At 41.0% G+C, this 14078-nt stretch overlaps 3 protein-coding genes across 10 annotated transcripts in view; all 3 read right to left on the bottom strand.

Annotated features, from left to right (window-relative positions):
• The window catches only part of ZFYVE16 (zinc finger FYVE-type containing 16), a 34778-nt gene extending 32946 nt beyond the window's left edge, over positions 1–1832 (bottom strand). For 3 of the 6 annotated variants that reach the window (XM_074571142.1, XM_074571148.1, XM_074571147.1), the window contains exon 1: positions 1037–1174. The gene's annotated coding sequence lies outside the window, so the exon portion shown is untranslated. Of the gene's footprint in view, positions 1–559; positions 631–1024; positions 1175–1813 lie in introns of those variants that run through there. The other 3 variants (XM_074571146.1, XM_074571145.1, XM_074571143.1) reach the window with 3 other exon arrangements.
• CCDC125 (coiled-coil domain containing 125) overlaps positions 1477–14078 on the bottom strand; it is a 12666-nt gene continuing 64 nt past the window's right edge. Inside the window, exons 2-12 of one of the 3 annotated variants that reach the window (XM_074571152.1) lie at positions 13408–13766; positions 11797–11855; positions 10313–10399; positions 9330–9407; positions 8521–8606; positions 6305–6387; positions 5296–5411; positions 4616–4723; positions 3415–3586; positions 1979–2112; positions 1483–1852 (exon numbers count right to left, since the gene is read on the bottom strand). In XM_074571152.1, coding sequence (XP_074427253.1) covers positions 1517–1852; positions 1979–2112; positions 3415–3586; positions 4616–4723; positions 5296–5411; positions 6305–6387; positions 8521–8606; positions 9330–9407; positions 10313–10399; positions 11797–11855; positions 13408–13678 — 1530 coding nt within the window. In that variant the 5' untranslated portion in view covers positions 13679–13766 and the 3' untranslated portion in view covers positions 1483–1516. Of the gene's footprint in view, positions 1853–1978; positions 2113–3414; positions 3587–4615; positions 4724–5295; positions 5412–6304; positions 6388–8520; positions 8607–9329; positions 9408–10312; positions 10400–11796; positions 11856–13407; positions 14073–14078 lie in introns of those variants that run through there. The other 2 variants (XM_074571153.1, XM_074571154.1) reach the window with 2 other exon arrangements.
• AK6 (adenylate kinase 6) overlaps positions 13703–14078 on the bottom strand; it is a 3044-nt gene continuing 2668 nt past the window's right edge. The window contains exon 6 of the mRNA XM_074571155.1: positions 13703–13766. The gene's annotated coding sequence lies outside the window, so the exon portion shown is untranslated. The remainder of the gene's footprint in view (positions 13767–14078) is intronic.

Below are 14078 nucleotides of genomic sequence, written 5' to 3'. Positions count from 1 at the left end.
AAATGAGTCATGAGAACATGATTATTACATCAGGTCTGAAAGATCATTCCACAACGGAAACCACTGCTCCCTCAATATTCTCATCTGCTCTGATTTGCATTATTAATAACCAGATATTCATTAGACAACCCCAGCAATACAGCACTAGACACTAACGCCATCTAGCACTAGCATTCAACTGGATCCTTTCCTGTGCACTGCTCACTTCTCCATAATGTACCAATAACCAGTTCTCTCCCATTATAGCCTGTATTTAAATTCAGGCTGAGAATGTTTCCCAGTTTATCCAGAAGCGCGTCTTGAAACATTTAATGCCTGTAAGTGCATGGCATAAGCGTGTCCATTACACTCTGTACCCTGTATCAGGATAAACGGAACAGAAATAAGCTAAACTATCACCAATATCTCTATACTACAAGGGGCAATTAATCCACCTAAGCAATCTAATACGTGCTACGCAGCATGAAGTGCTGTGACAGTACTACACAGTCAGCTGCAACAGCGTGCAAGTAGCAAACTGCACGCTAAAAACCACAGGGCTCTGTTCTCGTTTCATTACCGTCTTCCATGTCCAAAAAGTGCATTCGCCGATGCCACAGAGACTGTAAAATCCTTACGGCGCAAAGTTTCTCTGGCTAATGCCAGTCCTGTCAGTTCTGAAGTACACAAGAGGCGCAGAAGGGATACACTTCAGTGCTCAACGCCCGCTCAGGACACCTTCCTCAGTCGCGATACGCAGGGGTGCCGGACCAGAGACGACGAAGGCGGTCAGCACCCACACCGCCGCGCCGACCGCGGCCAGGGGACCGCCGGGCGCCGGACGGGTAGGTCAGAACCCCCGCAGAAACACGATCCGTGTCGCGCCCCCCGGGCCCACAGCGGCTCCTGCCCCGGGAAGCGGCGGTCCCCGCTCTGCCGGCACTCCCGGTCCCCCCCTGCCCAGCAGGCCACAGCTGCCGGCCGCCCAGGCCGCGCGTCTCCCCACCGCGCCTCGCCCGGCGCCCCGGCCCTCCCGCCCCCGTACCCGCATCCTCACCCCCAGGCAGCGGGGCAAGGCTGCCCTCCCCGGCCGCCGGGCGAGGGGGGGACGCCGCCGGCCCTTCAACTTAGAGGCGGCCCCTCCCCCGCCAGCGGCCTCGGAACGGCGGCGGCGACAGCGCCCCTTGTTTGCGCGCGCGGAGGCCGCTGAGCGCATGCGCGCCCCCGCCCCGCGCCCCCGCCCCGCGCCCCCGCCCTTCCTCTGGACGTCACCCCCCGCCGTGACGTGATTCTCACCCCGTCACGCTCGTCACCACGTCATAGGCAGTCAGGGAAGGCGAGGGTTGAGGCGACGGAGAGCGACCTCACCCTGCTTGGAAATTACCGCTAAATTAATTAAATCGGGCTGTTCTGCCAAAGCAATAGTTAGGGCACTACTGCAGAATCGTGCATTGTCCGCGTTTGGCCCCCAGTGATGTAATCACAGGACGTTTTCAGGCATTTCTCTGTTCAAAAGTGCGTTTATTGCAGCGGGTGGCTATACAGAGATCACCACCGTTTCCTCCGATTCTCCCCGGGGATCGTTCTCTCCACGGTGCGTCATCCCAGACGGCCAGGAGTGTGATTTTCGAAGCATTTTTACCGGATTTTCGTATGTTTTTGCACCGGGAATTGAAGAAACACCGTTTTGAGGAGGGAGCTCCTGGCAGCAGGCGTGTAGGGGGCCCGATGATGCTGGGGCTTCGTGATGATGACCCCCTGGCATGCAGTTTCCTTTATCCTGCTCCAAAACACCCTCTTTCATCTCCATTGCGCGAGCGAGCATGTAACTAACCTTCCTTTGATGAGCCAGAGCCTCCTCTTTGTCATTTACCTGGGTGTTTATTGAAAAGAGAAAGACAAAAAACAAGCTTATAAGCTAAAGAACAAGGCAGGCTATGTGAATTGACAGATTTGCTCCCCTAAGGACTCACGATGAACGGCTGAACAAAATACTAACCAAATCTATTAACATCTTCAGGATTTCATGAGGATTGTCCAGCTCTTCGACTTTCCTGCAGTCCCCATCTGATGAGAGCAGGATGGACAGTTTTTGTCCCAGACTGTTCTTGTTCCCTCGTAACTTGACACGTCCTACGGAAAACAAAAGTATGAGGACTGTGGAACTTGGGAAGAGAAAATCTGCTTTGGGGTAAAAGGGGAATGCGTAAAACTGAATTCTGAACGATCTCCTCTGAAAGGGCAATGCAAGCTACAGCTTCTCCACCCTTAGCATTACTTGAACGCTAAACAGCGCTTTCATTGTATAGATGAGCAAACTGAAAATAAAATTCTTTTCACTCCACAAAAAAAATATAGTTCAATGCTCTAGTTAAACAGTAATTTGTGGTAATTTGTTTTTTAAACAGTAGGTAGCCTGAAAAAAAAGGGTTTTTGACAAAAGCTGTTGACAAGTTTCCAAGATTTCTAAAAAGATTAACAGACATTACTGGGAGCTAGGGAAACAATGACATCGGTATAGGGGACACGGATACTCAGGATGTATGCTGTTTTAGTATTGCATCCCAAGGCTGCTCAAGGAATCTAGAAGACCCACCAAAGCTTCTAAGCCTGGCACCTCCAAATCAATGGCTAGCACAAATGTATCTTGAGCCATTCCTAAATTCTGCTATGGCTTTGACCATGACATAAGCACTTAAATACTTCTCCGTATCCTTTTCCTTAAAGAAGAAAAGAATAAGAATTTTTCCTCTTCTTAGAGTGCCTTGTAATTCACAGATGACCATGTGAAGTATAAGCAGAGTAATAAATACTGACATACATGCACATACATAATAAAAAAAAGGTATTCTAATTAGTATTCCGGTGAAAACTCAGTAGGTATTTTTTGCACTTCTCTTCCTTCCCTACCTCTTATGTAGAGATCACTTGAAAGAAACCCATCACATTAAATTGCTGACAGCATCTAAAATGGCCAGGCTAAACTTGCCAGATGGTAGCTCTTCTGTGCTGTTTTCGTAAGGAACAACTTTAATATCCAGAATGTTATTGTCATCCTGGATAACAGCCTATTTATTTGAGCATGTTTTTTACTCAGATAATACAGTATATGATTGTGTAATAAAAAAGGGCCACATCAAAAGCCTAGACTGGTAGCTCCAACATCCTACAGCAGTACTTATGTATTCTACGTATACACAGACACCCTACCGTACATATGCAAAACTTCCAGTAGAAATTCTTCAACTACATGACGCACTATTTAACGTATTTACAGTTTTGACATAACTTGGTCTTTCTCTTTTTTCACTCTTCAGAAGCCTCCATTAGCAATTAAACCACAACCATACATTTAATACAGTAAGGTCTGCCTCTGCCGCTTGTCAGCTAACTTCTTTTCTATTCAGCCATTAGATACAAAGCATGTCCAGTTACCATCGTCTTTCAGACGTCTCCAGTTTATAAATTTAGTTTCCTTCTTAATCTTTATCACTTCTGCAAGCCTCAGGGCTTGGTCTTTCCTCTGCATTAGCTGCTGCTCAAATGCAATCCTGAAGGCATCTGCCATTACATAAGCTTCATCTTTACTCTTCTTCAGATTTTCAACCTGGTTTTTAATTCAGAGAAAAGGTAAAGTATATTAAGCCGTTTGGAAGCAATAGCAGATTTAAAATATATATTAAGAGACAGACTGAAGCCATTACCACAGACAGCTTTTAAATAAATATAATCAAAGTAGTAGAAACCAAGTGCTTTCTTGCCACATGAAGAAGTGCATTTGAAATGTGTATTGATTCTTTACCCCGCTATTCTCCGCATGCGCACACCACCACCCATCTACACAGACAAGCTGCCAGCAGTGCCCATTGGTCTCTGCACACGCAGAAGAGCTTGAGGAGGGCATTAATGTCCCGTGCCAGTTGGACCACCAGCAAAAGGAGCAAAAGAAGGGTATCTATGTCAGGGATAAGAAGTTTGGTACAAAAGGGACACGACGGTACTTATTTTCAAAACCAGCAAGTCACCTGGAACTTCTGCTGTGGGACCACAAGGACAGCAACCACATTCGCAGAGTTAAATATAAATTAGAAGAAAAAAATCTTCTATGTAAAACAATAGAATTTCACTAAATGAAAAACCGTAAGAGCTTGAAAATCACGTTATTGATTTATGTGTAAGTACAGAGTTTCCCGCAAGATGAGCTTCCTGACCTAGCTGGGTGAGCGGGCTTGTGAGTGGCGGCGTCAATGCAAGGGACGGGTGGAACGCACTGCCAAGAAGGAAGGGGAAGGGGAGTCACCCCCACCAGTGGTAGTCCGCACTCACACTGCGTATACATTTACACAGTGTATACATATTTTTAGATTAAGAAAATGTGTGTGGAAGAAAAAAGAATGAGAAAGAAATTTTTTTTTAACTAGTAAATCTGATTTGATGTCATAATGTCAGTTTCCTATCAGCAAAAGTTAGGGAATTAAAAGCTTTACAAACAAATATTACATTAAGTCTGTGAAGCTTTCTTGTTTTAAGATACATTGGTTTGTGTAAGCTGCGGTAGAGTGTTTGTGGTTTTATTTGGTTCTGAGCACAAGCGCCCCTCTGCTTGTTCGTGTCTAAGCTGATCAGCATAAGTTACCTCTTGCTTGAGATGAAGAAGTTGCTTTCGAGTTACAGCTGCCATTTTAGCACAGGGACAAGGCTGCCCCCCAGAAGTATTGCAGGTGCAGGCTCCAAGGACCGCCAGCTTAACATCAAAAACAAACCACCAGTTAAATACCTATCTGCATACACAACGCAATCCAAGAGATGCCGGATGACTAGTAAAAAAACCATCTTGAAACTACAAAAGGAGTGTAAGGGTGAGGGGAAGCAAGCACGCTACAAGAGATTTCAGCGCTATTTCTTTTGACACACAACCACACACGTGAAACATATTTTTCTGCAAGATAACATAAAGGCAAAAATTGTTGGCCTGTATGTGCCACTCCCTGCAGACCTCATTAGAATTATTTTTTTCACTCAAAGTAAAGCAGTAGGCATAGGAGTTAACAGCTAAGATATTAGGAAGAAAAAATAAGCATGCTGGCTGGGGAAAAATAGCCTGATGCTCTTTCTGTCCTTTCTTTGCAATATAGGAATCACAATGCATGACACATTAGAAAACTGATTAACAGGCATGCAGGGGAATATTGTCATTATCTAAAAGTAAATCCAAAGAAACAGTGAAATAATCAGTAAGCAAAATTTATCTGTATATTTTGCATATAAACATATCTTTGAACCAGCCATTTCGAAAAACACGGAAGTCATACTTACTTCAAGACCTGTAAAATCTGTAATGTCGCTTTTATTCAGGGACATGTTTTCCTGAACAACCTTCTGTTGTTTCACATCCAGCATGGCAAGAAATTCCAAGCACTGCTGATTCAGAACTATGAAATAAAACAAGGAAAGTTACTAAAAAATCTGCTGCTCTGATTTCTTAATCTCTGGGTTTAAAAAAGCCCAAATTAAACAGTTCTGTAGTATAAGCATCAGTTTGGGAATGTATTGAGACTACGTAGATCAGGAAACTCAGATCCCTCTGTGTTTTCCTAGGGAATGACCCACTTGCAGAGACACCATCTCGTATGTTGCTCTGCCTCAGTACTAGAGGGCTCATTTCTTTGTACACTTACACCTGAGGCAGCTGCTCCTTTAGAATAGCACAACATTGAGAATATAATGATGTACGTATGTCAGCTATTTTAGAGCTTTTTGGAAGCCAAAAATAAGGGAAAGGTGCTTGAGCCATCTGACCCAGCCAGACGCCTGCACAACCTGCAGTTTGGAAACCTCCGCTATAAAGCCAACACGCTGAATTACCTCAAAGTTTGTGCTATGGGAATCTCTAAGTGTGCACGTTAAAAATGAACGTCTCTGATGCAGATTGTCATTGTAGCAGGAGCGCTCGGTGGCTGCCCTGGCTGCTGTTGCCACCTTCCAGGACAGGACCAGGAGCACAGACCGGTTGTTTCCCTCCTCGCCCAGGGTGTCACCATGCCAGGGAGATAAGATAGGTATACTTCTTTCACACGTGATCTACGCTGTAAGCTTGACATACCTGACTTTTCCTATCATTTAAGGTTGTTTTTTTTTCAGTTCAAGTGACAATGTGACAAGAAAAACAAACACAAAATTCTGTTTAAAAAGGGTTTCTCCATATCCACTAATGTCAGCTTCCACTAACAAGAGACTTATCCTGACAGAAAGCTTCCTTCATAGCTCAGTCCTGAATTATTGCTGAGAAACAGTATGGGAAGAGGAATAGCTGCTGGTGGCTTACTTGAATTTTCAGCTTTAAGAGTTTTAACTTCTTCTGTTCTCAGTTTCAGTGCTTCCTTGAGAGCTGCATTTTCACAATATATCCTGCAGAAGTCAGAAAAAGTCTGTATTATCTTTTAAAAAAAAAAAGTATTTTAAAATGGCCACTCAAATGAAAAAAAAAATATTAGCCTGTTAAAACACTGTATCTAATAATTCTGCAAATTAAAGTTAGGATTGGTGACAAGATTGAAGAGAAAAATCAAAACTGAAAAGAGTATTCATTTTGACAAGGTATTATCCATGCAGCACTATATAAGCAGTTTCCTCACTTCTAAATTTTTTTGTGGAAAATATTGTAAAATTTTTCCATAACAATATCTGTACCAATAATACGCAGTATGCTGTTAGATCCAAATCCCCTAGCCAGGGGCCAATAAGCAACCTAAAGCTACTCCTAACCCTCTGAAGAAAGTTCTGTGTGTAGGCTGGGTCTGCCTGGCACAGAACCAAGGCGAAGGAAGGGGGCTATGCCAGGCTTGGCTTCTGTGGAGTCACTCCTCCTTATCCAGGCTGCAGGTGGCTCTGCAGCGAGCAAAACCAAGAGCAAAACCATGAATCTCTGCGCTCATAGAGAGGTTTCTCTGCAACCCAGAGAGCATGTCCTGTCCAAACAGGCTCGCCTTGTTCAGGAGACCGCACCCTCACCCAACCCATTTAAATGCGTCCAAGTATGTTCAAGTGAATGTTAAGAAAAATAAAATTTAAAAGAAAAAAAAAAAACATTCACGTGTAAGTAGCAGGTGCCAACAACTTCAGAGTTTAACAAGAGCTGAGTTTAAGTAGCACATTACCATTAGAAACTCAAAGAAATTTGTAACTACAAACCTCTGAACACTGGCTAGAAATATCTTACTTCCTTGAAAGAACATAATTGTTATTGGACATGCGACAACATAGCTCTGGTCTTAATTTTAGAACGTAAACTTCCTGTAGTCTTAATACTGTTCTCAAGAACAGCTGTACTTTCAAGTGTTGCAACCTGAGAACATACAATATGCCTTCATAATGCATTTTTCCTTGAAGTACTTAAGAATTTCCTTCTTGAATAGAAAGGTGGCAATCTAACATCCTAAATGTTAAAGCAATGTAATATATTTGGTGCATCTCTTCAGCTGTCAGTAAATGCAGCATACTGTACATTCATGGTTTTGCTTCAAACTAAATGGTAACCTGAATTATTTAACATGAATAAACAATGGGAAACAGACATTCTCCTCATCCTGCCGTCTCAGATATCAGAAAATCTTTATGCAAAGTGGACTGAGCTCCTGGCTTGCAGTTTTCTGAAGCCAAGTCTTTAGCTTTCAACAGCTAACAGTAATTTTGTTGCTCCAGAATACCTGGCTACACTTCCCATCCCCTAAGTCAGAAAAGCCAAAGAGTTTTTCAAGAGGTATCCCTTGACAAGTATAACTAAGTTCACAGGTGAACAAGACACAGTATCTTAGTAAAACTCTTCTTACAAATTCATAGTTTGAAAACTTTTTCATTATTTTTTAAGTTTGAAAATTTTAAATAAAAATCTCCGCTGAAATAATTGTAACTGATGGGGAGACTTCAGAGATACCATTTCTACATTCGAATAAGTGAGCCTGCTGGTCACATTTTTCAACATCTGTTATTGCCTTATTAGTTTAGTGCCTCTGGCATCTTCTGCTTGCCTAACCACACCTGCTCTCCGTCCAGAGTAACTCTTATTTAAACAAAGAACCAGTTGATCAGCCTCTCTTAAAAACATTCCATTTTACCTGTACGTATGCTCATACCTACAATGCAAGAAAATAAAGCAATGATTAACCAGCAAATGATATTTCCACATGCATGCACATACCATTATTTTCTATGCCCCATTTACAGTTAAATTAAGTAAGGACAGTCTGGCTGCAGCTGCCTAACATAATAGCGTAACGGGATGAAAATGAAGAGTCAGCCTAGCAAAGCTAGCCTATATACACACTAAAGAATTGAGACAAAATCATTTTAGTAGTTTTAATTGAAAAATACAAATGTGACTAGCAAGAAAATTAAATAAATATTCACAATTCCAGAAGGAAATTGTGAAAACAGAAAAACTCCATAAAACCTGATGAAGCAAACTTGGAACACAGGAAAGATGGCATATAACACTGAATGCAATTAAAAACCCCACAAAGATACACAGTGTAAGTCGAATACCTGTCATACTTTTCTGTCCATGTGTCTTCTATGTTTTTAAATCTATCTTGATCAAATTCAATCTCCCATTGCAAAATATTAATTTCCTGTGGAAACAAAAACAAACTTGCAGCCGCTCATCACAAGCCTCCCACTGAAAGGAGGAAGACAAAATGCTGGTGCCAATTTTGGCGCTGGCAGAGATCTAGATGACCAACGATGATGACAATCTGTTGCACTGTTAAAAATACATTTGGTACAGACACCAAAAAGTTTCTGCATCACTGATCTATGGATTCCAGACTGCACTGCATGACCTAATGCTGGTAGTACTCATGACAAAAGCAAGCCCACTGTCATATTTCCCTGTCCTCTTACTGTCCTGTGGAAAGGTCACATAGGAGGAGAGACAAAGCATAAAACTCAAGTTAACAAGGTAGGTCAATGCCACCTTCCTCCTCCTCCCTCATCTTCCCTATGAAAATTGGGCACCCATTTCTTACACTTGTTGGAAGTGACAGTTTAATAACTAAGAAATAGGGCAACCCACTATGAATGACTGTGAAACTCACAACAGAGACCAACTGAAAATACAGAGAGAACTCTAGTAACTGTCAGGTATTATTTGTACACACTAAAGCATGCAAACATAGAGACCAAAAGAGTTACACATGAACATTTTCCCTTTCTAGTAAGAAGGAATATGAACACTTAAAAAAAAAACCCTGGAACTAATGCCAGATTTCTACTGAAAAAACAGAAACAGTCTGATAACCCCTTATTAATCTAGTATGTTTTTGCACAGGTGTGAAGGAAACATGCACCCTTACCTTTTCTAAAGTTCTCTTTTCTTCCTCAGTTTTTTGAAGCATTGCTTTTGTATGACTAGTGGCTTTATTAAAGACTGCCTGAAAAAAAAAAAAAAAAAAAAAAATCACAACTCTGTCAAATCCTGTAATTAAGCTTACTTGATTTAGCTTTAGCCACATTTTCAGTTTTACATCAAGAGAAATTCACATTCTTAGTTAAGCAGGAGCGTGCAAAATTACAGACAGCAGCAACTTGCTTGTAAGTCCCAGCAGATCTAATTTCAGGTCGCTACATAGCTATGTTGCATAAGGAACTTGTGTTCCAATCCCATAATCTTTTCTATTGAAAAACGTAGCATCATTTAAAATGAGATGACGTCTTCTTTAGGGCTTGAACACAAAATCAGCTCTTAAAAAATATTAGTTACAACACACTTATAGTTTGATCCAGATATAACTTACTAAAAATGTCTGAAGGTATAAACTGCAGAACTATAAATGGGTTATGCAAGTAGGCTAAAAACCAGAAACTGATTTCAACACAACTCATTGCGATAATGAAAAAAAATATTGCAAACTGAACAAAAGACTGACGTAACATTTAACGCATAACGTCCTCTAAGACAACAGACACAGTAGTCAACAGAAAATACCTATGCTTTGGAGCAGAATTTCAAGCACTGGCAAAATCTGCAATTTGAAGGATTGGAAATAAAGCCTTATTTTTGTAAGTTAAATAGCTAAATCTTCAGGGATCCTCAAAGATAAAATTATGAGAATTTGCTACAACAGTAAAGTCTTCTTAAATAACTGCAATAGTTCCACACAGAAAAAGTCGTAAATCGTAGAAGCTGAGTCTGTAGACACTTGCAGACTCAAGGTTTAAATTATAGCCCTGGGAAGAACTTAAGGTTTGGGGGTTTTGATGAGGAGCGGCAGAAATATTTCTTCTCTCTTCTTTCCTGTACCACTAAGTACTGAAATTATTTCTGAACAACTCATACCATGCTCTGCAGAATTCTTAGGGCTTCATCTTTTCCTTCAAGCTGTCTTTGTGATGCTTCAAGCTCAACTTTCAAAATTTCAACTTCCTGAAGCAAAATAAAATAGGTACACTGAGTAAAAGCCAAGGTAATCCTGTTAAAACTCGGCTGTAACAGCAATGTAAATTTGCCCTCTTCAAAAAACAAATATGATTCTTCTCTGACTAATAGCTTGCTTGCGATGAATAAATGTTAACTGTGCATGTTAGCACAAAATCCTTAAAGAAGAATACTCGTAATTATTATTCTTTCTTTTCTCTTTTAGTGTATTTGGAAAATAAGCCACCAAATACTGTAGTTCTTCCTTGCTTGTTGTATATACCAACACGGGTCTGGAGCTTTAAAATAATAAAGCAAAACAGAATAGCAGATATACATGGAGGCAAATAGATGCAACAGATACAAAATATAGTAAATATTACAAACATACACTAAAATATAAATGCTACATTAACATAATGTACAATATCTTGTACAAAATATCCATACTCTATAGCGCAGATATCATGTTAGGACTGTTAGATCAAAACCACTGCTTGCCCAGAACAAAATAACAACAACAAAACAGATTCCTGCTCCAGGTACATGCCAATCACGTCTTCATGCAACATTCCCAGAACATGGGAATGATGAACAAAGCAGTTTTTCAATTTCCAAGTGTTAAAAGAAAAATTACTGCCTTGTATACTTATCTTTCCTTAACCCCTATCTGGGTCACTCAGTTGTTCACTTGCGGTCATACAAAACTTTTTTCATAGTTCTTCCCAGTTATATTACTTCAGCAGTTGATTCTGAAAACATATCTGGGAGCAATGGCAAATTAGCAGTTTTGTCCAATTGAAAATGAGTAAGGTTCTTGACATTTTAACTTCCTGCACACTGAAGGCTCTTCATGCTAAGAGAGCATGAAAATGATCTACCACGGGCTATCCTGAGGTTAAAGAACACAGAGCAGATGAAGTGTGTACTTTCATAGTGGAGATCATCCTGCTCGTTCTGCCTGGGTTGATGCCAACATATCAACACAGTAAAATTAAAATGTAGGAGTTAACTACCTTTCCGCAGTGAAAACCCAAAGACTGTTGTGTTTACAGGGCAGATTTTCAGGCCCAAAGCTTAATAAAAAAAGAAAACCTGCTAGAAAAGGAGGACAATCCTTTTAATATTCTTGACATCTTTAAAAATACTCCCTCCCAACCCCCCCCCACCCCCCCCCAAAAAAAAAATAAAATCCAGGCTATAAACTGCATCTCACACTGTGATTTCCTGGCATAAAATGTTACGAGGCTTCCAACTAGCACTCTAATTTCAAGACCCTGAATCCATCCAAGTTCTGGACACACCAAGGTCTTCAGCTAAACTAACACTGTGCTTTAATTTTCTACATTAAAAGGAAATGCAGATTTCAAGAGCAGCACTCTTGCACTCTTGGCACAGTGACTAACCTCTAGAGCGTCCCGAAGTTGTTCCTTTAGTTCTTCATTGGACACTTCAGTATTAGATTCTGTCAGATTGATAGGAGGTAGTAAAAGATGAGATAGTAAAATATTTACGAAAGAAAACATGAGAATTTGCTTTACCCTGAAAACAGGTAATGTGCGGAGGTGAATTTTCATCTTTGTGGTTTTTTTTCTTCTTCTGGAGCTAATACACAGATTTAAGGAATACATAAATACTAAGCTCAAACATATTGTTTCACAGTTAAAGAAGTAAAATGGGGAAAAAAAAGAACAGTTGTAGAGAGACCTAAAATAAGGACAATTATTTTATAATTTTCTTTAAAAAAAGCCCAAAGCAATAAAATTGCCATCTTGATTAAAAAATAATTTAATTTTTTAGATTCTTTTCAGAATGTAACTTTTCAACAACCAAACTAAACACAACAGTGGCTAGCACTATTAAGAAGTAGGGGCCATTTGCAAGAGATGAAGATCAAGTGCAGTGTTGGGAGTGTCCCACAAGATCCAGCATTCTTCTAAACAAGCAGTTACTACTGGTACTGTTTTTCTTAAACTGAGCATTGCAGATATATGTTAAGATGCCACCTCCTCCTAAATCAGAGTCAGGTTCACGTGGACCTTAACTCATGCTTTCACGGACATTGCTGTGTGAAAGACCTAGACCTTTCTCATCAGACAGACACCAGCAGGACAGTGAAACCAGCAGGAATTATGCTGCTCTCATTAATTCTCACTGAAGATGCTGAAACCAGCAAAGAATAATTATATTGCTTAGCTTACTGCAGTGTGCAGAGAGGATAGTGGGGACTCATTTTAAAGGAAAGAAATAAGCAAGTTATATGGAAATATTTCAGTCAAAGTACTTAAAATGGATAAAAACATAAGGCAAAGCATCTGAAGTGTAATGAACAGCACAGCCTTCATTTGATGTTATTTACAGCAGTGTTGTCCTCACAAAAAAAAATAATAATGCCAACACCGTGAAAACAGAGATGTGCAGGTTCTAAAAACAACTTCTTAACCTCAAAAGTAAGGCAAATTCACAAATTTCAACTAAGTAGCAAACAGGATTTTGAATACTTGGCTATTAGCTTTAGACGCAATCTCTAGGAAGACACATTTAAACAAATCAGGAATCAAAGCAATTCCACTCAATGTCATTATATGCATTTAGAGAAAAACAACGCTGTCCCCCACCACAGGGTGCTTTTCGCCAAATATCACTTCCAAATGTAAAAATAAACATTTAAAAACTGGTCATTTTACACTAAGAAGGGCCACAGCCTCATTCACTGGAAAGGAATTCTGCCATTAACTGTTTTGGGAGGAAGATCTGGGAACAGAATACGCAAAAGGGCTGCCTCCTTTTGTGCCACCAGCAGCAGACGGAGAGGTTGCCCAGCCACCCTGCCAAGGCTGCGCCGGATCCCAGCAGGTTTGCAACGCACACGCATTTCATGGAATCCTGCAGAGATTTCAAAGCCTTTCGGCAAACAGTTTGAATTAAACTTGACACCTCGTGAAACAGATGAACTGTGAGGCAGTTTTGCCGAGATTTTTCTCACAGTGAATAATTAACTTCCAAATTACTCTTACCGCAGCTATTCTGTCGAGTTGGACCAGTAACAGGCTTTTTGGATGATCCATCGTAAAAACTGTTTCGTTTTGAACCAGGAAGAGCTGCGGCATCGTTTTCTTCCACTCTTTTTGCTGACAAGAGAGAACTACACACCTTTCCAGATCCCTTCCTAGATCTAAATGAATAGGAGTTTTGTAAATTTTCCCCTTGATAAACAGCGCCAGGTCTTCTCCCAAGTCCGTTTCCCAAGTCTCCACACGTCATGTCATCCTCTTCTGCTTCCTCCATCTTCTCCTATTTTTTTTTTTTTTTCCTATTGAGAGCACTTCACTTACTGGCAATGTGAACAGTGCCGCCCTTGAAACAAGTATTTTATCTAGAAAAACAGAAAAACTCCATAATTAAAGCAGCAAAACAACATAAAAATGAAAAATCTGAAGCTAATGGTGCGTGGCTGCTTCCAATACGGCTTCGGTCTGCTGTAAGACATCGCTCCCGCCGCACGGTAGAACATTAAAGCGTTACATATTTAAAAAAAACCAAACAACAAAAACACATTAAAGTGAAACCTCCGGCTGCGGACGCATCTGCAGGGGAAGGAAGGGGAGCGGTGGTGGTCGGGTGGAAGCGCCTCGGTGACCCCCCCGCGACATTCCCACACTCCTGCCCTCCCCTCCCGGTCTCCCCC

Source organism: Larus michahellis, chromosome Z, assembly GCF_964199755.1.
Source record: "Larus michahellis chromosome Z, bLarMic1.1, whole genome shotgun sequence".
Lineage (NCBI taxonomy): Eukaryota > Metazoa > Chordata > Aves > Charadriiformes > Laridae > Larus > Larus michahellis.
The sequence above is the reverse complement of the archived record's forward strand: the minus strand, read 5'-3'. Positions and strand labels throughout refer to the sequence as shown.